At 42.1% G+C, this 23,293-nt stretch overlaps 1 protein-coding gene across 1 annotated transcript in view; it reads left to right on the forward strand.

Moving 5' to 3' along the window:
- Positions 1 to 13,041: 13,041 nt before the first annotated feature.
- Positions 13,042 to 23,293, forward strand: part of LOC105474663 (phospholipase D family member 5) — a 418,259-nt gene continuing 408,007 nt past the window's right edge. The window contains exon 1 of the mRNA XM_071073552.1: positions 13,042 to 13,636. Within this exon, the coding sequence (XP_070929653.1) occupies positions 13,448 to 13,636 (189 nt within the window). The 5' untranslated portion in view covers positions 13,042 to 13,447. The remainder of the gene's footprint in view (positions 13,637 to 23,293) is intronic.

Below are 23,293 nucleotides of genomic sequence, written 5' to 3' on the forward strand. Positions count from 1 at the left end.
GAGACGGGCGGATCACGAGGTCAGGAGATCGAGAGACGATCCCGGCTAACACGGTGAAACCCCGTCTCTACTAAAAAATACAAAAAAATAGCCGGGCGAGGTGGCGGGCGCCTGTAGTCCCAGCTACTCGGGAGGCTGAGGCAGGAGAATGGCGTAAAACCCGGGAGGCGGAGCTTGCAGTGAGCTGAGGTCCGGCCACTGCACTCCAGCCTGGGTGACAGAGCAAGACTCCGTCTCAAAAAAAAAAAAAAAAAAAAAATACAAAACGAAATTAGCCGGGTGTGGTGGCGGGCGCCTGTAGTCCCAGCTACTCAGGAGGCTGAGGCAGGAGAATGGCGTGAACCCGGGAGGCGGAGCTTGCAGTGAGCTGAGATCGTGCCACTGCACTCCAGCCTGGGCGACAGAGCAAGACTCTTTCTCAAAAAAAAAAAAAAAAAAAATACATATATATATATATATATATATATATATATGTATGTATATAAAAAGTACTATTTTCATGGACGTCATTATCCATACTATTTCTGATGATAATTATAATATAATATGCCCTGTACTTCAGGTAAGGGCTTTTCTTTTCTAACATAGAAAAGATGTTGCCAGATATCCTTGTTGACTTTACACCTGCTTATGGCAGAAGGCTGAAGGTGATGTCTTAGGTGTTCCTCACACACTGATTCACAGTGAGAATTGAACTGATGCTCTGCTAAGTCCCAGAGAAAGCATTAGAATTGAGTGGAGACTACAAAAACGTAGATCCTCCTTGGTGATAGTAATAGGCACTTGGTATTCAAAGCCATTCTCACCCTTGCCAGTTGGATTGACACTCTCGCTAGTGTATTTTAAGATTTATGTCTCTGTACAGGGTGATGGTGTTGATTATACTGCCCTTGTATGGACTGTGTAACCTTGTGAAAATCGGCTATCTCAGCCAAGAAAAGTACAGGACAGATCTCAGCTGTTCCCAAAATGTGTAAGTGAAGGCAGGGCCCAAATGATTGGAGACAAATCATCAGATGAAAAGAACACACAAATATCTTTGTCCAGGGTGATTGCTTATGCTTTCGTCTTTAAAATATAACATGAGGATGAAAACACACTCACGTATATGTGATATCTGTATTTTTAAGAGATGAGAAGGTAGATATAGTCAACAGTTGGGATTATGTGGCATTTGTCCTATGCAAACCCTGCTCACTTTACGACAGAGTACATGACATGGGCTGTTTTCGCTGCACCACGAGAAATGCTTGCATGGCTGTGGCTGCCATCTTCCAGCAATTCCTGGCCAGAAAACAAAAGCATTCCTTAGTGGATTCAAATGAAAAATGAGAACATGACCAAGAGGATACACTGGAGGAGAACAGAGCTGGACTTATGCAAAAAGCATGTATGACAACACATGTTTATACTGTTCAAAGGCTGAGCTCCTCATTTTGTCAAGCTGAAAAAAAAAATCACTATTAGAACATTTGGATATGGTTTGTTAGAAAAATAGACACTGACACTTTTTTTCCCCCTGCACTGAGTTACTGAGTTGCAAGAATATGAAACCATTTGGGATAAATTAAATAAAATAAAGATTAGATAGGCATTCATTCCCAAGGTCAATACTCAAGGCCAGTTGTTAGCTAAAGTGTGATGTTTGCAGAAACTTCTGTCAGACCTGTGATTTCAGCAAGCAAGCAATTTGGGACAGTCTTTGATAGCTGGGGTCCATCTAAATCAAATAAGTGATATCATGGTAGAGAGGGAATATTTTTAGCCTGGGGCATTTGGGTCATGTCCTATCAGTCACTATTTTGGCGAGATCCTGTTGGTCATGGCATGTAACATTTGACTTGGCAGGAGTAGCACTTGGAAGAAATTTTACATGTTGGAAATAAATTTTTCCCTGCTTAATATGTCTTCTTCCCTCCCTCCCCTTCTTTCTTCCTTCTTTTCCTCCCTTCCTCTCTCTGTCCCTTATTTTCTTTTTTTCTTTCCTCACTTTGATAAATCTCTAACGTGGAAAGGAACCTGCTATGCTGTGGGCAACCTTTAAGCACTGCTTACATTAGAACCACACAGGGTTTTCAGATCAACATATTTATGTTTGAGAGGAAGTTTAATAAGACTGAATGTTTGACCAGATGCGGTGGCTCACGCCTGTGATCCCAGCACTTAGGGAGGCCGAGGTGGGTGGATCACTTGAGGTCAGGAGTTTGAGACCAGCCTGGCCAACATGGTGAAACCCCATCTCTACTAAAAGTACAAAAATTAGCCAGGCGTGGTGGTGCAAGTCTGTAATCCCAGCTACCAGGGGGCACTGAGGCAGGAGAATTGCTTGAACCTGGGAGGCAGAGGTTGCAGTGAACCGAGATTGTGCCATTGCACTCCAGCCTGGGCAACAGAGTGAGACTCTGTCTGGAAAAAAAAAAAAAAAAAGGCTGCATGTTAAATCCTGCTGTAAAGCCTCAGAGAGCCAACAAAGACATTGTTAGAGGATAATTCCACAGATGCTGAGTATGCCTGAGGTGCTAAATCACCCTCACAACAACCTATTTCAAAATCAGTTCTTCTTCTTCCAGTATTAGCCCATAACCTACTTCTAAACTAGATCAGAAAAGGCAGAGAATTCACTGAGAGGTTAGGGAGACCAGGCGGTGAGGAGTTATCAGGGGAAGGGTTGTTTTCTTCAATTATATCACACCCTTGAGGGGTCTTTAAGAAAACCAGTTTGGAAACATGACTGCTGATCCTGGAAGTTTGGGGGAGGGCACAGAATCCGGGAGCTAACGTATTTCTGGGGAAGTCTCGAGTTGGAAAGATGGTGTCTTCCTCTTGAAGAACAAAACATCAGGGCTATACTAGAAAGGTCTGCACATCCAGAGTCTGGGGGACAAATGTATCTGATCTTACGGGCTACAAGTGCTCTGAGTAGAGGGTTTCTGGTATTGATCATCTTGGAGGGATCTTCCCTAAGGATCCTGGTTGGAGGGTGAAGTGACCCATTAGAGGGACGGATCTGAGGAGGGGCGCTGAGAGGAAGTGACAAGCAGTCAGCCTGAGTGGACATCATCAACATGAGCAGAACAACAGGAGAGAGACCCTTAGTGCTGGAGAGATCTCTGCAGAACCTCCAAAGTACCCCATGGGAGGAAAAAATCAGCCTTTGTTATCTACTATACTCAAAGAGCACTGGGGCCAGACTACCATCCAGTCAAGGAAGATTTTTCTTCTCTCTTACCCTTACTCCCCATGGCGAATGCTGTGATATACAACAGATACTTCTTTTCGGGAAAGAAAGACTTATTCCCCCCAGGTTTTAGGAGTGCTGCAGGAAGATGGCCCTCAGCCTTTAACTTTCTGTGGGGGATTGCCTCAGCTGAAGAAAATTGCTTTACCTAATGTCACAGCTGAAGCGAGCAGCCTGTTCAATGACTGATTCACAGAGAGGACAAATGAATTCCCAGTCCCTCATGCAGGGCAACTCTGAAGGCCCACCCTAGCTCCAGAGCCCTCTGTGGAGTCATCTGAATGAAGCTTTCGTCAGATTGCTCAGATTCTCCCTTAGTCCCATCCCTTCCCCACGTGTTGGTCCCCAAAGCACTCCTTGCACATCTATCTCCATCTCAGCGTCTGCTTCCTACAACACTGCAACCTGCAGCACTCCTCACCCTGCACCTGGTCTGCAGGGGCCACAAGCTGCAGTCAGTAGATGGTGGAGGAGACAGAGCACCTCCCTCTCCCACTGCAGGTTCCTAAGTCGAAAGCAGACCTCCCAGGGGGAGGAAGAATCTTTCAACTGCATGTGATTCTTAGACTGGACCATTTAAAATTAAAGGCTTACCAAAATGAACTCGAGACAGGTCAGATCTTTCATGAGCAGGACAGAAAAGGTCCACAATGTGAGTTTAATGGGGAGCATGTGCACAACATTAATTCATTTAATGAACTGATTACAGTAGCATACATTATAAGAATCTGGGTTTTGAAATCCATCCTGGGTTTGAGTCCAAATTCTGTCACTTACCCTTATGTGACCTTGAGCAGTTCACTTCACCTCTTGAAGCCACAGTTTCTAAACTATGAAATGGAGATGGTAGTAGATTGCTGTGAGGATTAAATGAGATTGTATGAAAAGCTTTGAGCACAGCATCTGGCGTGGAGTAAACATTCAGACTTGGTCTCCTCTTGACTAGCTTCTACGGTTTCTGCCTATGTACAGCTTTCCTGGAAAAGGAAATGTGCAGACAGTGATATCTCAGGTCAGGCTCTGTTTCTTCTCATGGATGAGTGCAAGAGAGTAAATCATAAAGAGAGCTTATATAAATCTCATACCATTTTATTTCTCATGATAAAATTGTAAATGGGGGCAATGATTCTTCACAATTTCAATTGGCTTGCTGCAATCATTTCTTTTTAAAAACTGTTTTATGGCAACTTGTATTCAATTTACTGGACCCGCTTATCAGCAAAGTCAACTTTTCTCTTGCATTTGCTTAGCAGATTCTTACTTGGCTGCTGATACCTGACCAGGTGGGGTCTGAAAATTTTGTTGATTTGTGTTCTATCCTCCCTTTCTTTCCTATCTGAGTTACTGGTTTAGCGATATGTGAGTCTTCCTGTCTCTCCCACGTGCTAAAGGACCCCTTGGCCAGGTTTTCTGGTTGTCACTTGTTCCTCCTCCATTGGCTTCTCCTGCCCTCATTTTTCTGATTTCTCTGCTGGAATTTATAGTCTCCCCTATCCATGACTTGGAGTGAACTCAATGATCTCTGATGAGTGTTAAGTCAAAGAGCTTTCTTCTTGGAAAGCCTAAAACTTTTGGTTGCCTTTCTCACTTGGTACATACACTGACTTTGACACTCTTGTGTTAAAATTGTAGGAGGTATACATGTTCAGCTAACCATAGATCTAGCAACTAGTTTAGTATAATTCAATTTCTTTGTGTCAATAAAATTGAAGTTACACAATCTTTGGGAATAATCCTAAGTACACTTACAATTTATTATATTAGAATTTTACTTATGTATCTATAGTAGTCAAATAAATAATTGGCCAATTGACTAACAGAATTAAAAGGGAGAGAAATGGCATGCCCCTTTCACTATGGTGTTAAATGTAGCATATTCCACACATGCCCCTTCGTAATAAAGAGATTAAAGCCTACAGAGTTCAATGTATCATTCCGAAGCTGGGAATATTACTAAATTATAACCCTACATCTAAGTGAATACCAGTCCCAGCTGGTCAGTTTCGGGAAAGACGCCCTGAGTATGTATCTTGTTCCACAGTGATACCTTAGTCGCATCAGGTAAATTAGTATCTCTTTTTTAAAGAAAGTCTTTGTATTTTATGTTTAATTCTGTTAAGCAACTCTGAGAGCCAACTTCCTGCTTAGTGACTTTTCCCAACCACTTTGACCTGCCTTCCCAAACCAGCTTGCATATCTCAAATTCTGGGAATGTGTGTTTTTCAACAGCATAAAATGCTGTCTCGATAGGGAACTATTGATTTAGCATTCTTTTCTGCACCATTAATCTTAACATTTGATCATAATCTTATGCTACTCCTGGTCTCATTAGAGTTTGTCTATTTATAGAACTGCAAATTCCTCTTAGCATTTATGATTTCGCAGAATTTTGAATCCTCACGGCGCTTATAAAATCTTAAATATACACCAGAAACTCAATATTTGTCAAGTTGAAATTTTGAGTTTCCGTTTAGCAAAACCAAACTTTGTCTTTTTGCTAAGATCATCGAAATGTGTAGCCGTATTTTCTTTTTAGAAGCTTATTCCCATTTGGGTAATTTTCTCCAGTATCTTCTCCCAGCTGACCCTTCACCCCAGGTTCCCCTGAACCTGTAGCTATGTTACAACTATACTTGTAAGCTTCTCCAAAAAGATCAAGCTGAAATAATTTTTAATCTTGTTTTGTTTTATTTATCTTGTGTCTCCATGGCCTAGCACTCATCAACTGCCAAGACGAATGATTTTGGAAAAAATAGGAGTGGTCTGAGCATAATTGGAGGAGAGATGTTAAAAGAGGGAAATGAAAGATATTTAGTGTGTCTCTTCCAACTCTGTATATCAATTTAATAGTTTTTATAACTTGAAACCAATCTATCAGGTTGACATGTTGTCAGGCAATCTTGGTTCATGACAGGTTAACTAATTCTTCATCTATTATTTATACTCTGCCTACATTTAAAAATCAGCCATTGGAGTGGCTTAAAGTAAAAACAAAGACCAGAAATATAACATCATTAAGATGAAGATAAGAACTAGAACCACTGAATCAGGAAGGAGGAGAGGATCACTGGCCTACAAAACCTAAAACCAAAGAAAGTTCTAGCAACCAAGTATAAAAATGAACTCTGAGCTTTCTGAATTTCATCGCTAGGACATGAATATGTCACATTCTGTCTTCAAAAGATACTGTATAGTGTACAGAAGCTATCAGTAGCTTGAACAAAGGTTGAGATGGTGCACACTGGCTTAGCTTTAAGTGATTTGCTGTAGAAAAATGACTCCCATTGTCAGGTATGTTGAAGATCTAAGGAGTCACTACATTCCTCTTTAGTATAAGTGAACAAATGGTGATATCAGAGGTATTACATAGTTTTATGGCATGTACTGTACAAAAATAACAACATGGATTCTTTAAAAAGAACATAAAGTAAAAGAAAAGCATGACCACTATTACAGTCAAAGTCTGTTTTACCTGGATGTCCAAATGCAGTAAATACACATCATTCTCATATCACTTGACTTAAGGTTAGGTTTCAGTTTCAAAAATGTAGGCATGAGTAAGAATTACAGTGTGGCTTATCTTATCTTTAGATATTTCCTTTTTTACTGTTGAGTTGCACATACTTTATGCTGGGTACCATGATTGATACATAAAAGATCACCTCAGATAATCAAAGTGGAATTTAGATTTCAGGGTGATTTTGAAGTGTTCTCAATTCCATGGCTGTGAGCAAAAAGGTGTCAAATGTAGTGCCAACTTAGGCAACTGTCTGATTCATCTAATCCATCTACACTGAGTCAGGAGAATTCAGATTCTTTTGTTGCCTACCAGAAGCTTTTAGTTGCGCTAGACCATTTCAACTATCCATTTTTTACTTATGTATTCTTAGGATAGCCATTTTCTAATTCTCTGTGTTGATGTGATGGATCTCTCCAAGGCTCCACTGCAAGGCCAAACCTTGTGACCAAACCATAGCAACTTGACAGATTCAATTAGGTAAAACAACTTGGTTGAGTCCCCACGGTTGGTTGTCAACTGAGCCAACACTAGAACCAGAGTTTCTAACTCTTAGACATATCCATCCCAGTGCAGGCCAGGCGTGGTGACTAATGCCTGTAATCCCAGCACTTTGGGCGGCCAAGGCAGGTGGATCGCCTGAGGTCAGGAGTTCGAGACCAGCCCAGCCAATATGGTGAAACCCCATCGCCACTAAAAATAAAAAAAATAGCTGAGTGTGGTGGTGGGCACCTGTAATCTCAGCTACTCAGGAGGCTGAGGCAGGAGAATCGGTTGAACCCAGGAGGTGGAGGCTGCGGCGAGTTGAGTTTGTGCCATTGCATTCTAACCTGGGTAACAAGAGCGAAACTCTGTCTCAAAAAGAAAGAATGAAAGAGAAAGAGAGAGAGAGACAGAGAGAGACAGAGAGAGAGAGAGAGAGGAAGGAAGGAAGGAAGGAAGGAAGGAAGGAAGGAAGGAAGGAAGGAAGGAAGGAAGGAAGGAAGGAAAGATCCTAGTGTTATCTGAGTTGGTTCTCCTTGTGTAAGTAAAATAGGACCCTCAGCCTCACAGTATAAACCCACTCTACCAGGATCTCACTCTGGGGGCTAGTTGACCTCTCCCTCTCCTCCCTACTTCTCTCCAGGTCACTGCGGGGGCTCTCAGCCCAGCAGAGATGTACCCAAGCAAGACCATGCAGTTTGGTGTTGTGTAAAGGCATTTAGAGTCGAGCCACCCTGAGTTTCAGCCATAGTGTTACCCCTTGGTCCTTGTGTCTCTTGGGCAGGTCACTCTTTCTGGGTCTTTGTTTCCTCATCTGTAACATAGGGACAGCTCTGTTTACTTGGCAGGATTTTGTGAGAAAAAAAATGACATAATGCCTTTGAGGACCAGCCCACACAGTGACTGGAGTAGGTGATCAAACAATGAGAATCTTTAGTCTAAAGTAAGTTTGTACAGAGATAAGTTAACTTTATTAAAAATGTAATATAACATTTAAAAAACCTTCACTGCCATTTTATAACCAATAACTACTTGGCTAAAGAAAATACTGTAACATAAAAGACCCTTCTCATATTAATGCTTATATATTCTTCAGAAAACATTTTCAATCTGGGACTACTTTAATTTTGTTCTACTGGTGTTAAATTATTCAATTTTTCTACAGAAATAATCCTGTAATTAACATATGTGGTTAGGAAAGTCATGCTGGTTTTAGCTGCTGAATCTATTTCTTGACAACAAAGAATAGAGCCTTTCTTGGGTCAATGATTTTATATGGTCTTGCATAGTATAAGGGTAATTGAAGAGGACATAAAGCATGCTGTTAGGGAAGGTCTAAGTATTAACATGTTTTATTCTTCAGTAGTAAACCTTTGACAAAATGTAGTCATACTTGGCAACAGTACACCTATGAAAAATACAACTTATAATTGCTAAGAAGTATATATTTGAGATTTTTTGATCAGACATGGTGAAAAAAGAAATCCTTTATTGAGAGTCAATGAACCTGGCTTTTAGACCAGACTCTGTGACTTATATGACTTTGGGCAGGTCACTTAACCTCCATGAGCTTTGGTTTCCTCCTTTCAAAAGATGGAACTGATAGCAAGTACCAAGACTACTTTCAGATATTTTTCCATGGAGTAAATGTGATACGTGCTACAGATGTAACTATTGTGGAAATGTAAGGTATTATCATTACTATGAAAGGTTTAATAAAATACTCCCACTTACTTCTTGATACTTTTGGTCTTAAGTTTTATGACAATGCAAAGTGCCTAATTCAGACAATATTAACAATTCCTGGTCAATGACATCTGTTAAGTTTAGGTTTGAATTCAATACATATTGATGGCTCATATGTGTGTTACTTGAGTATTCTATATTGTCTGAAGGTATTGTATAACACACCAGTGGCAACTTAGGTAAAGTCTTCAGAATAAATATAAACATTAATGAGATGCAAATTTGTAGCTGAGTGCAGTTTCTGTAATTAATTATAAGCAATGAAGATTAATTGATATAGCTGCTAATGAAAATAACTTATTAGAATGACATAAAGAATATTTCTGTGCCTGAAAGTTCTGAGAACAGTAACACAGGATGCTATGGTTTATACACAAGTTTCTCATGTGTTATACCAATTCATCCCTGCAGCAATCACTTGAGGTAGCAATGATTATTCCCCACTAACTGGATGAACTTGAAGGCTATGGAAATACAACGAAAACTATGAAAGTCACAATTTAGTAATTAAAGGATCTAGTACTAAAATCTAAATATTTTAATGTCAAATCCAGTGTTTTTCAAAATAAAGAAGCAAAAACATGTTGCCAAGTGTTAGCACCCGTTCAGTCATTATTCACCATAGTTTATTGGAAGCTTATTATATGTAAGGCACTAACAGCATGGTAAAGAATCAGGAGTGGCCCCAGCTCCCAAAAAGCCAATGGGCTAGTAGGACAGATGGTTCATAACACCTACGTTGCATTCAGAAAATGTAATGGCTATGAAAATGTACCGGAAAAAGTGCTGCAGGAGTTAATGTAGAAATTCAGTATTATTTATACATTTCAGTAATATTTTTGGTGCAACATTCTCATATTATACGTGGCCATCTTCAGAAATACTATTTTTCTTCCCTACAACAGTTTCAGTTGAGTTCAATTTTATATGAAATATTCTCTTGACGGTCAACAAGTGAGTTCCATATTACTGTCATAAACGATGAACTTGGACAAGAATCCTAGATAGAAAATAATTATGAATAAGTCTGCACCCAGGTTTATTTGAACTTGTTGGGTTCATTTAGTCTGGCACTGTATACCAAGTAAATTAAGTATGAAATAAGTATGAAACTGTAAAAATGTATACTTTGACTAGTATTTTTGATCATAACAAATATGATCTGTGAATTAATTATAATGCACAATTTAGTAGTGTGCTGTCATATATATGCCACCAGTGTACTCTCTTCAAAAAATGGAGATTGGCCGCGTGCAGTGGCTCACGCCTGTAATCCCAGCACTTTAGGAGGCTGAGGTGGGCAGATCATTTGAGGTGAGGAGTTTGAGACCAGCCTGGGCTACATGGTGAAACCCAGCCTTTACTAAAAAAAAAAAAAAACCCAAGAATTAGCCGGGTGTGATAGTGCATGCCTGTAATTCCAGCAATTTGGGAGGCTGAGGCATGAGAATTGCTTGGACCCGGGAGGTGGGGATTACAGTGAGCCGAGATGGCGCCACCGCACTCCAGCCTGGGTGACAGAGCAAGACTCCCTCTCAAAAAAAAAAAAAAAAAAAAAAAAAAAAAAAAAAAAAAAAAAAAAAAAAGGAGCACCTACTGCAGTCACTATGTATACTCCTATAAAGACATAGTTTAAACAAAATCTATTCAGTTTGAGAACCTGGCACAATATGCAACCCATTTGTTTAAATTCTTGTACAGTAGCACAGTTCATTACTACCCTGAATTGGATATCCATCACTTGTCAAGGTTTGGATATATCAAATACCTAATCTCATAGAGCAAAAGGCAGAAGTATTCTTTGCAGAAGGGCAATAAGATATTTCTATTAACAATATTATAAAAGACTACATAATTGTTTGTCGTCATTTAAATTGTGTGGTTATACTTTAGAGAACGCATAAGCTCTGAAGGCTAAACTTTAATAGTAAAAACTTGGGGATAGTGAATAGTAGGGCAAATTGTAATAATAAAAAAATCAGATCGTGCCTGTAATCCCAGCACGTTGGACCGCCGAGGTGGGCAGATCCCTTGAGGTCAGGAGTTCAAGACCAGCCTGGCAAACGTGGTGAAACCACGTCTCTACTAATGGTACAAAAATTAGCCGGGCGTGGTGGCGTGCCCCTGTGGTCCCAGCTACTCTCCTGCTGAGGCAGGAGAATTGCTTGAACCCGGAGGCAGAGGTTGCAGCGAGTCGAGATGGCGCCACTGCACTCCAGCCTGGTGACAGAGCGAGACTCCAACTCAAAAAAAAAAAAAAAAAAAAAAAATCAGAGATACTATACAATGGAATGTATAGTTTTTACAGCCTCTTCTCCTCTCCCCTCCCCTTCCCTCCTCTTCCTTTCCTTTTTGACAGGGACTTGCTCTGTCATCCAGGCTGCAGTGCAATCTTGGCTAACTGCTGCCTCCTCTTCCTAGGCTTCAGCCATCCTCCAGCCTCAGCCTCCCGGGTAGCTGAAACCACAAATGCGCACCACCACGCCTGGCTAACTTATTTTTAGTGTGAGGGCCAGGCTGGCCTGGAACTCCTGGGATCAAGTGATTCTCCTGCCTCCTCCTCCCAAGGGGTTGAGATTACAAACCTGAGTCACTCCGCCTTCACAGCTTTTCAATTTGGTTCATATCCTTGTTTTGAAGTGTAATTTCTGCTTCTGCTTCAGTTGCTTCACTGGAAAGGAGGGTTAATAACATTTATCTTGCAGGATAACGTGAGACTTAGAGATAGCCCACAGGTCGGGGCATCTATTACACAACATAGTTCAGCTCCTAAGAAAACTAACCTAGCACAACCAAAACGTGTGTATTTGTGTTTTGTTGTTTCATCCCCATATTGACTGTGCACAGGATTTTATTTCAACTACTACTTTTACTATGCCACTTTTTTAAATGGAGACTTTGAAAAGATACGAAACACAATCCCTGTCCTCCTAAAAGTTTGTGAAATCCCAGCCAGAATGTCTTTGAAATCGTCATCCAAGCAGGGCAGTTCTGCTAAGGGCTAGAGAGTCTTCAGTTTACCCTTGGCAACACCCTCTAAAATTCCCTGTATACCTCTCCAGCTTCCATACACTTCCCAAGCTGTTAACCAGACAGGAGACACCCTGAACACCAGCTGTTTAACATTTAGATAAAACCAAAAACTGTTTCGAGAGGTTGACTCCAAAGATAGCAAAAGATAAAGAGATTTAAGATCTAATCACGAACATGCCACCTTCTTCCTAATAATCATCACACTTGGCTGAGCCCCGAAGGAAAAGCCCGGACCCTAGGGGCCTGGGAACCGAGGAAAGAAACATGCACAGCAGTTGGGCCACGTCCACCCAAGGAACAGTCACTGCACAAGCGGAGTGTTGCAGAGGAGCCATGGATCACCCTCCCAGGATCAGGCTGGGTGCGGCCCCGGGAACCTGGTTCTAGGTGGTCACCGAGGGCTGGGGGGCAACCGGTCCCGTATGCCTGCCCAAGGGGCTACTGCCCCCGGGCGCATTTGCATCGCCACCTCTTCGGATGAAAGGAGCGTGTAAGGCTCAAGAAAACACATGTCTCTCGGCTATTTTCTGGGGGGAATGCTGGGCACCGTCTGCTCTAAGTCCCTTGGGGTGGGAAGTTAGTGAACTTTCAGAATGGGGGAAGGCGCAGCCGAAGCGAGCCGGAGGCAGGGCGAGGGGGCGCCGCTGGATAGAGCTGGGGGAAGGGCGGAGGTGGTTTCCCGAGTGTCTCCCTCCGGAGCCATCCCCGCGCTCAGCCAGTAGGAGGGAGGAGGCGCGGAGACGGCGCTCACTTCTGCCCTCGCCTGCTGGCTTTCCAGTAAAGATGCGACAGGGAGAGGTGTAGCCGGCTCCGGAACGGCGGGTGCGGAGCGGGAGAGCGGCCGCCCGGGCCTGGGCGCGGCGGGAGGGGCGGCGGCCGGGCTTGCAGCCCTCGGCCCGGCGGCGGGCGGCGGCGGCTCCTCACTGCACCAACCTGCGGGCGCGGGCTGGCTGGGCCAGCCGCGGCCCCTCCCACCGCACCCCACCCCCGCCGCCGCCGCCGCCCCGGGAGCCGGCCCGGGTCCCAGTCGGTGCCGCAAGGAGCCGGCGAGCGGAGCGCCCGCTCGGGACCGCAGCCGCCGGGCGACGTCGCCGCCGCACCGGGCACTTCTGTCTCCTGGGAGCAAGCTCCCCTCCCTCCCTGTCCCCTCCCGTTCCCCTTCTCCCCGTCCGTCCCCTCCGCCCCCGCCCCTGCCCGCACCTCGCCCTCCCTCCTTCCACCCCGCGCCTCCCGCGATCGCCCCCTCCCGCCCGGCCGCGCTCCCCGCTGGCGCTCAGCACCCCGCGCTCCCCGCGCCCGCTGGCTCCTCCAGCTCCGTCTCCAGCTCCACCTCCGGTTCCCGCTCGGCCTCCCGCTCGCCCTCCGCGCCCGGCTCCCGGCGCGCCTGTCCCGAGTCCTCTGCTCGCCGGCGGCCGCCCGGTCATGTCAGGATGGAGATCCGGCAGCACGAGTGGCTCTCGGCCTCCCCCCATGAGGGCTTCGAGCAGATGAGGCTCAAAAGCCGCCCCAAGGAACCCTCCCCAAGCCTGACCCGAGTGGGCGCGAACTTCTACAGCAGCGTCAAGCAGCAGGACTACAGCGCCAGCGTCTGGCTCCGGAGGAAAGACAAGCTGGAGCACGTAAGGGCGACTCGCTCCCGGGGGCCTCAGCCAGGCACCTGCCGCATGCACCCTCCCCGTGGTGGTGGCCTGAGCGCGGGGCGCGGGGCGCGGGGCGCGGGGGCCAGGCGAGGGGATCCTGGCAGGCGCCCATGTCCTAGGTCGGATTCGGGGGCTTCTCTGCCTACAATTTCTTGCCTTAATGACCCGGCTGCGGGGAGGGAGGACAGGTTCCCTTTCAGGCTCTTGGTCCCCTGCTCACCCGACCTGCCCACCTGCGTCTGCCGGTAGGGTTTTTTTTTTTTTTTTTTTTTTTTTTTTTGCACGGGGTTCTTGGGGTGCCTGTGCAGGATGAGCAAGAAGGGGAAGTGCCACCAGCGTGGCTCTGAGCAACCCGGCGTTGCATGGTAGTGGGCTTTAGAGCGGCGTTTGCCCGCGTCTTTGGGGGCTGTTTTACTCAGTCCAGAAACTAACAAATTAACAAATGGGTAAAGTTGGCGCCGCTAGCGACCAGCGTGGACCCGCGCACAAGCCATTAGAGTTTTCTGCAGAGTGTCCGCTGGGATGAGCAGTTGGCGATCTTCTCTACTTGAGCCCAACTAGGGAGAGATTTGCGCGTTGCAAGGAGAAAGGCTAAAAACGAAGGGATCGTGGGGCTCCCCAGAAATCCTCCGCTCTGGAGGGTGGGAGCCGGTGAGAAGGGACCTCTGTTCCCAAGGAGTGCCTACTTCACGCGAAGTGAATTGGCTCTGGAGTTGAGCTCCTAAGGCTTGCCATTTTGAAAGAAAGAAAGAAAGAAAAAAAAAAAAAAAAAAACAAAAACCTTCTAAAAAGGCGTTTAGTGGATCCACAGTTTCAAATCTGATCCATCAGCATATTCTTAAACCAAATGTTAAAATTAAACTAAGAGAATTATCTCAAGAGTGCAGCACAACTAGCTAAGGAGAAGATGCTATTTCTCCCTGCAGAGCTGCAGAATCCAAATTGAGTCTGCTAATGGAATGTGGAGGTTTCCTTGTATTTGGGTCAGGACGCCAACAATGATAAAAAAGATAAGACCAAGAACTCCTGGAAGTCACGCATTTCCAACTGCTGCACCGACCTGCATCCCATCTGCCCCCCAAAGCGTTCCTCCTGGGCTCTGCGGCACCAACAGTCTTCTTCCCAGGAGGAAACGTGCGAAGAAGGGGCATTTCTCTATTATAATAATCTGAAAGGAACGTCTGTGCCTGCTTTCTGAGGGCCTGATGAAGTCACTGAAAGCTCTAAAATGAAGCTTTGAGTTGGGTAACAGCACTGTTTTGTGTGTAGACAGCCATTTGCTAATGTCAAAAGGATGCCTCATATCCTTAAGACCATGGAAGTCGCTGAAGATTTATAGGATGGCAAGCTGTTTGAAAGGCTACAGTATCCATTAAACATGCCCGCTCCAGAATTAGTGAAGGGGCTGGTGGTGTACATTAGTTTAAAGGGGGCAAACAGCATCTTTATGTATTACATGCAAAGAGCATGTAATCAACCAATGATGTGGTTGATTTTAGTATCAGGGATAACAGTCTAGCCTTGGGAGGGTGATAGAACATATCTTCTTTTTAGTTTCACTCTGAATGTGTGTTCTTTTGCAGTTTGTGCTTTTAGCTGGTCTATTTCCTTTATTCTCTTACTGAAAATCAGTAGTGCAGCCTTCTATGACTATGTCTTGAGTCATGAGCGGTGCACGCATTATACTTAAATGCTTTCTCATTTTTAGATTTTCATTGAAAGTATCAAGTCATACCATGTGGGCCATAGCAGCCTTACCTTTCTGCATGAGTATGGGATACTCAACCTCCTCTGAGGATGGGAGACCAGGGAAAGGAAGATGTGGTTGTTTGAAAGCCTGTGAGCATCTATGCTTTCTTCTTCACTCAGATACTCCAAAAGAGAGCATTGCATTCATTTTTTAAAAATCACTCTCCTCATTTGATATTTAAATCAGTGTAGCATTTGTTTTACTTTTTCAACTACATTTAATGAGAGATGCATATATCTCTTCTGATGTTTTTCTCTACACCCCCTTTCAACTAGAAAGGGGACTTTAAATAAATTTCTTGGTGGTATTCTCTTGCTCCTTTGAAATATCCACAAACATTTTTAATGAATTAATATTAATAAAAGTGCTATGAAAAATTAAATTAGTATGCAAATGTAAATTTTATTTGAATTCAAGAGCTAGGTATTTATAATATATGTCATGTTGAATGCACTATGATATTTCACATAGTTTGATGGTAATTGCTAATAGAAATTTATGTTTGAGATGTCAAAAACCTATAACAAATGTAACCTGGTATCATTGTTACAGAAAGCATGAAAATGTATTGTTGACTTCATTGTAAACAACATTCTGAACATATGTGACACCTTCTGATTCATATGTTGCAGGGATTAGGATGAGTGTGTCATGTGAAATTCAAAGGAGATATATGGCAGTTTAAAAACACTCTTCTGGTCTGTCTAATCAAATGGATGGCCACTTTTTTATTATGTTGAAAAAATAAATTAATAATCCTGATGGAGATCATATGCCTGAAAACAGCCTACTCAGTTATTTTGCTGGTGCTTTAAAAGCCAATCTAAGTATTAAGGAAATAAATAAGTTATGACTTCAAATGACACACATATTTGGTCATCATAATAACAGAATTTCCTGAAATGAAATGTGGCAGTATGTGGGCTCTGTCCAGAATTCAGAGGGACAGATTAATCTGAAAGTCAAGAATGTGATATAAAGCAGGCAACTAAAGAATGGATTTCCACCCACTTTGCTAAAAGTGAGAATAATTTATTTCTTCTTTTCTGATTTAAAGGCTACTGGACCAATTCTTAGCTTGGACAAGAAAAAAATGACCCAAATTAGTTGAGGACTGGAATCAATCTTTAAATATGGTTCCTATCACTGGTTGGTCGACACTTAAGATGAATACTTACTAAGAAATAAATGTATACAGGGAATCATTTCATACTAAAATAATGAATTAGAAGCTGTGAGGAAGTCATGTTTTGTAACAAGAATGCTGGACTTTGAATTCCACTTGGAAATTTCAGGAAAAAGTAAAATTGCTGGCTATATACAGAATGTTGTGTTACTAGTTACAAGTAATGCTCTTGGTTGTTAAAATCTTTTGTTTCCTGTTCTGCTTCGTAATGTCTAGAACTCTGGGAGGCATTAGGCTTGGGAAACAGTGGAAGTTCTGTTCTCTGTAGGATCCTGTATTTACTTTAGGTCTAACGTAAAAGTGAAGGATTCTGGTCCAGCAAAGCAAGAGGAGCAAGGGACCACTTCCAGACCCTCTAATCCACCCCTGCTCTTGCAGCCTCCCTAGGACTGGCTTGCTTTGGAGGTACTCATTTAATAAGATATGACTATCCCAGAGGATAACATGGCATTAGGCTGGCATCCTTTGGTGCTATATGCTTTTCTGAACAGTTTTCTTTTTTAAAGGGGGAGAGATGCAAAGCCCACTCTACTTTCTTGCCTGGTTTTATGCCAGCTACACTGTACAGAGGTTTCCTGGTGCTATTTATGAAGATGGAGATGCCTTATGTTCTCTCCTGCTTATTCAATTAGCTCCTGTCAAAGTGTGGTTAAGCGTAGGGGCTCTGGTGAGAGGGACCTGGGTTTAGACTTTGATTTCATTTCTTATTAATTCTGTGGGCAAAGGGCTCCCAGTTACCAAGATGCACAACTGTGTTCCCCCTGAGAGAAGTCGCTAGTTTGCCGTGATGAAACAAGACAGTCCATGTCTGTACTGCAGGAACGAACATTCTCCAAATGTCAGAGACTTGGACACCACAAAAGTATACTTTCCACCTCACATATCTCACCTGTGCCTATCGGCTGGGGACCATCCTCATCTTGGTTGCCTTGCCCGATGGAAGCTCCATTCTGATATTTTTTGTGGCTGCCACAGCAGCTAAAGAGCAGTTGGAAAATCATGTAATGATTTAGGCTCTCAATGCTTCCACCCAGAAATCATCCATTCATATGACTCATGTGTATTGGCCAAAGAAAAGTTCATGGTCAAGGCTCGCTTCAAGAGTAGCACAAGGGGATCCAACTAAGACCCAGAAGAAAGAGAACATCTGTGACCAACTCTCACAAGTCTGCTGCAGCATACAAAGCACTTAGCGCAGTGTTTGGCCTGGGTTAAATGCTCAACACACAATAACTGTAGGTGTAATGGACTTCTCAGGTGCTGCCTGGCTCTTGGGCTGAGTCCTCCCACTCCACCCAAAGAGCTTCCAGATTTCAGATTTGAGATCAGCCTGCATGATGATCCTGGATGCTAAGTGAGTAGGTCCTTTGGTCGGCAAGGCTGGCTCACTGTCCTGGGCCTGTTATACTGTCTCTTTGCCTGGCTTCCCATCCATCCTCTGGGGGCCTGACTCTTCCTGGCTAGTGGAGCCCTTGCTTGCTCCCTGGCTGGCCATTCCGAGGCTGACTTTTCTGGTTCTCACTCTCTTAGCTGATCCCGCTAGCAGAGACCAACTCCTTATCCTGTCTCCAACCTCTGCTTCTCTTCCCAACTTGTGCTGGTGGAATTAAGTCAAGCAACATTTCATTTATCTGCAAGATGTCTCAGAAAGCCCATTTAAAATTGAAAGAGAAAGCCGAAGACAGATTTGGTAAAGCATAAAAGCAGAATCCTTAATGTTCACACTTGTAGTGAGCCATAGTATCGTGGTTTATTTAGTAAGTGCCTCACGCTTAAAAAAATGATTGTCTCCTCTAAGTGTGAATTTGCACCTGCTTAAATAGAGTTTATGTTACCAGTGAATAGTAAATAAATGCCACGTGCACATTTGCCTCCTGGAATAAATTATTTACACGAGGAGCAAAGGATAAATGGATTGGAGCACACTTGGTCACAGTGGTCTAGGCTCATATTGTGTAATGCCATTTTTGTCCCACGGAGCAGATCCATGAAAATACTGTACCCCACAGAGTGGATTTGTAAAGTGCCAGAAGACAGAGTTCAACCTAAGGGAATGAATCTTTAAAATGTTCCATTAAAAATCCAACAAACAAACAGTCTGGCAAATGCTTAAGAACATTAACATTTACCGGGATCATTTCCTGCGGTTTTAGATAAACAACATAGGCAAGCTATAGGTGCACGCAGGATTCTCTGCCTCCAACTCATCAGTCAAGACATGAAAGTTTAGATGTCTCGTGAGTGTCTTCCAGTGGATCTCAGGACATGTCCATCACTGTCCTGGTCACCACTACAGTCAACATATATCCACCCACTAAGGGACTTCTCTCACTGCAGGCTGACATTGCAGTGTCTTTTGAAGAATCTTTGGTTTCTTTGAACTCTCTTGGGTGTGGCTTGACTTATTTTAACATAATGATAGGGATATATCATATTTAATGTATTTAATTTTAGAAGCACTGGATGATTGCATTTAAGGTTTCTTTTTCATCTCTTCTTCCATATAATAACTACATGCCAATTTCTGGCTAGTTTCTCTAAAAGTTTTTACTTCTTTCTGTAGACTTCCATAATTATCTCAGGTTTAAACTTAAGTAACAGTTTTTAGTTCTTCTCCAAATAAATCCGATGAGTCCTTTGAACTTCTGGGACATGGCAGTAGTCGTAATAAGTTACGTTCTCCTACTGAATTGACTGATAGATGGCATAGTTAGACAGGTGTGGAGTCTGTGGCAAGATCTCACACCAGAAGTGTTGCTTAAACTGTATATATTGAGGACGTTAAAATTACCCAATTGCCTAAGATTCATACCTGCACAGACTACGTGCTAAAAGTTTAGGGTACAACGTAAATGTTGAGGTGCAGTTGAAAGGTCAAACCGTGGCTGTTAAGAGATAGCCCTTTTAACCAAAAAAGCACATTTAAATTGTTCTCAGGAAGAGAGAAAAATGAGCCCAATTTCCAAAATCACAAACCTAGCCCTTCTGAAAGAGAGGAATTAAGTGAAGAATGAGGCAGACTTTCCCAGGTAGCCTTATCTGCACTGGAAAATCTTGCTGTGCCTGACAGTTGAAGTCAGCCCAAGTTGAACTACCTGCCTGGGCATCATGGGACTGGATGTCATGACCATTGGGTGATAAATATATTTCCTTATCCTCCCGAGTAGGCCATGAGTCTTGTGTTTCACTGACTTGAGCTATTACTGTGCTCCCGCTAGTATGTTGTTAGGTCTGATCCAACAATAACATGAGGAGTGAAGTTGAGAAGATGGGACTCATTGACATAAAAAAAGTACCAACTGGTAAACTCATCTCTCACCAGATATTGACTGAGTAGCTTTCACGTGAAAGATACTGTGTTAGGAAGCTGTGAGGTCTTTAATTCAACAAGCACTTATTTGACATATACTGTGTTATTAACAATGTTATTAAATACAAAGACCAGCGCAGGGTCCCTTCCCTGAAGATGTTTAGTTGTATAAACAGAGTTACAATATAATTGCAGTGTTATGATTCAATAGAAAAATGCAAACTATTAATAGTATAAGAATACTGCCTTCAAGGGACTGGTTGTTTAGATGATAAAGTATAGTTTAAAAAAATAAGCAGTGGATTCTGTCATACATAATGATAATGTATCATAACAAAATTCATTTTATTCCAGTAATGCAAAGTTGATATGAAATTTGAAAATCAATTACTATATTTTGTCATATTAATAAAATAAAAGAGTAAGACCATACAATTATCTCAATAGAGGAAGCAAAAGGATTTGATGAAATTGTGTACCCATGCATGATACAATTCTCAACTGACAAGAAATAAAAGCAATCTTCACTATTCTGATAAACAATTTATTTAAAAAGAATCACAGTTAATGGTGAACTATTGAAAAATTATCTGTGCAGATCGTGAGACAGAGATGTCCACGGTCATCGCTTCCTGTTAGCGTTGTACAGAAGTAATAGACAATACAATAAGGCAAGGAAAGCAAATAAAAATATAAGAATTGAAAATGTGTAACAACATTGTCACTGTTAGCAGACAATATGATTGTGTACATTTGAAAATACAAAAAAATACTGCAGATATACTTAATGAATTAATACTGTCACTGGATTTATCAGGACCACTGGATTCAAAGCCAATATGCAAAATTTAGTTATTAGAAATTCCAATCTAAAACTTAAAAAATTATCATTTACATTAGCATAAAAATGTCAAATACTTAGGAATAAATTTAATAAAATCTGGTAAGACCTCTTTTTAATTCTCCCCTAAATTGACCTATAGAGTACATCCATTTCCAATTAAAATGTCAACAAGTTTGTGTGTGTGTGTGTGTGTGTGTGTATTGAAAAATGATTCTAAAATTCATATGGAAATGCAAAGTGCCAACAACCCAAGACAATCTTTTAAAAGAAGAACAAAGCCTGCTTCCAAGTATCAAAACTTATTCTAAAGCTAGATTAATTAAAGCAGTGTGGTGTTGGTGCAAGGATAAACAAATAGATCAATTGACAAACTAGACAGTGCAGAAACAGACCTGTGCAGATATAGATACTTGATTTATGATAAAAGTGACTCTGTAATGCAGTGGAACAGAGATAATCTTTTCAGAAAAGGGTGCTGGGTCAGTTGTATATCCACATTAAAAATACATACTCATTTATGTTTTAATATGAATCAGTTTAATATGAGTTGTAAACCTAAATTGGAAAGTGAAACAATGAGGCTTCTAGAACAAATATAATAATAAAAAATGTCTTCATTAAGTTGACTAAGGAAAAATTTTGAAGCTGTTTTAATAATCCTAATTTATTAGATTAGTAAACTGTACTATATTAGAAGTGCTCTTGTCCATAAAATATTTGATTAACAGCATGAAAGACAAGTCACAAAGTAGAAGGATATATATATAAAAAATTTACTTTAGAAGAATATATTTTTAACACACACTCTGACAAAGAGTTTTAATCCAGGATATGTAAAGAGCACCTACAAATCAATAAGAAAAACATAGACAGCCCAACAGGAAAGTGAGGAAGACACTTGAACAGGAACTTCACAAAAGAGGATATCCAGATGGGCAGTAAATGCATAAAGGTGCTTGATGTCATTAGTTATCAAAGAAGTAAAAATTCACACAAAATTTATACACCATTATTCAAACACAAGAATGGCTGAAATTAAAATAAATAATTGACAGTGACCAACGTACTGATGAAAATGGGGAACATCTGTAGCTCTCATAACTTCTCGTAGGACTTCATTCATAGCTGCTTTGGAAAACTGTTTGCAGTATCTACTATATTAAACACATCTTTTAATATTTTAACCTATAAAATTTAAATTCTGTGTACATATCAAATAAATGTGTGCTCAGGTTAATGGAAGACATATACACAAATGCTTACTGAAGCATTATTTTAGTTGTTCACAGTAGGATGCATCCCTAATATTCAACTATAGTTGAATGGACGATATATTGTAGCTTATCCATACAGTGTAATACATTCAGCACTGAAAAGAGATTATGCATCTATTGCATCTGCATGCAATAATGTGGATGACTCTTTCTGGCATAGTAATGAATGAAAGAAGACAGACATAGATAGTATGATTCCATTTATGTCAAAAAACAGGCAAAGCTGGCCAGGTGTGGTGGCACACGCCTGTGATCCCAGCACTTTGGGAGGCCGAGGTAGGTGGATCACCTGAGGTCAGCAATTTGAGACCAGCCTGACCAACACGGTGAAACCTCGTCTCTACTAAATACAAAAAAATTAGCTGGGTGTGGTGGCACATGCCTGTAATCAAAGCTAGTTGGGAGGCTGAGACAGGAGAATCGCTTGTACCTGGGAGGCTGAGGTTGCAGTGAGCCGAGATCGCGCCATTGCACTCCAGCCTGGGCAACAGTAGTGAAACTCTCTCTCTCTCTCTCTCTCTCTCTCTCTCTTTCACACACACACCCACACCCACACACCCACATCCACACACATACACCAGGCAAAGCTAAAGCTGGGAGCTAGGTAGGACTCAGAATTAGTGATTACTTTTGAGGGTAAAATGGGCATGAAGTAGGCTTCCAGGGAGCTAATATTGTTCTATCTCTATTTTTAGGTGTTGGTTACAAAGTAAACGTTTACAGAGCTATACACGAAGATTTGCATCTTTATGTATATTTCCATGATAGTTTACAAAAGATAAATAAAATGCCTACAGTGCCCTTAGCCTTGCTTACTGCTTCTCTCCAGCTATACCTCCTCAGACTATGCTTCTCCTGTCCTACTTTCTCTAACCCGTGGAGGTCTTTGGCCTTGATGTTCTCAGTCACTGTTGTCTTCATGTGGGTGACTGCTGCTTGTCATCTCCCCTGTATGGCTTCCTGGGTCCTTCCCTCTCCTCACCTCCCCATCGGCTTTAGACAACCTTCCCTGTTACCCCATTGCACATAAGACAGTGTATCTAGTTGGATCTTTATTTGCCTTTCCCACTAAACTACTCACTCTTTAATAAATTCTCTTTTTTAGTAGAACATCTATTATTTTATTCAATAGGAGGGAAGATAAAACAGATAAAACTTTTGTTTTTTCTTTTTCTTTTTGACTTTTTTTCAACTTTTAGGTCTTGGCGGTGGGGGTACATGTGAAGGTTTGTTACGTAGGTAAACACATGTCACGGGGATTTGTTGTATCAT

The sequence above is a fragment of the Macaca nemestrina genome, chromosome 1, assembly GCF_043159975.1.
Source record: "Macaca nemestrina isolate mMacNem1 chromosome 1, mMacNem.hap1, whole genome shotgun sequence".
NCBI lineage: Eukaryota > Metazoa > Chordata > Mammalia > Primates > Cercopithecidae > Macaca > Macaca nemestrina.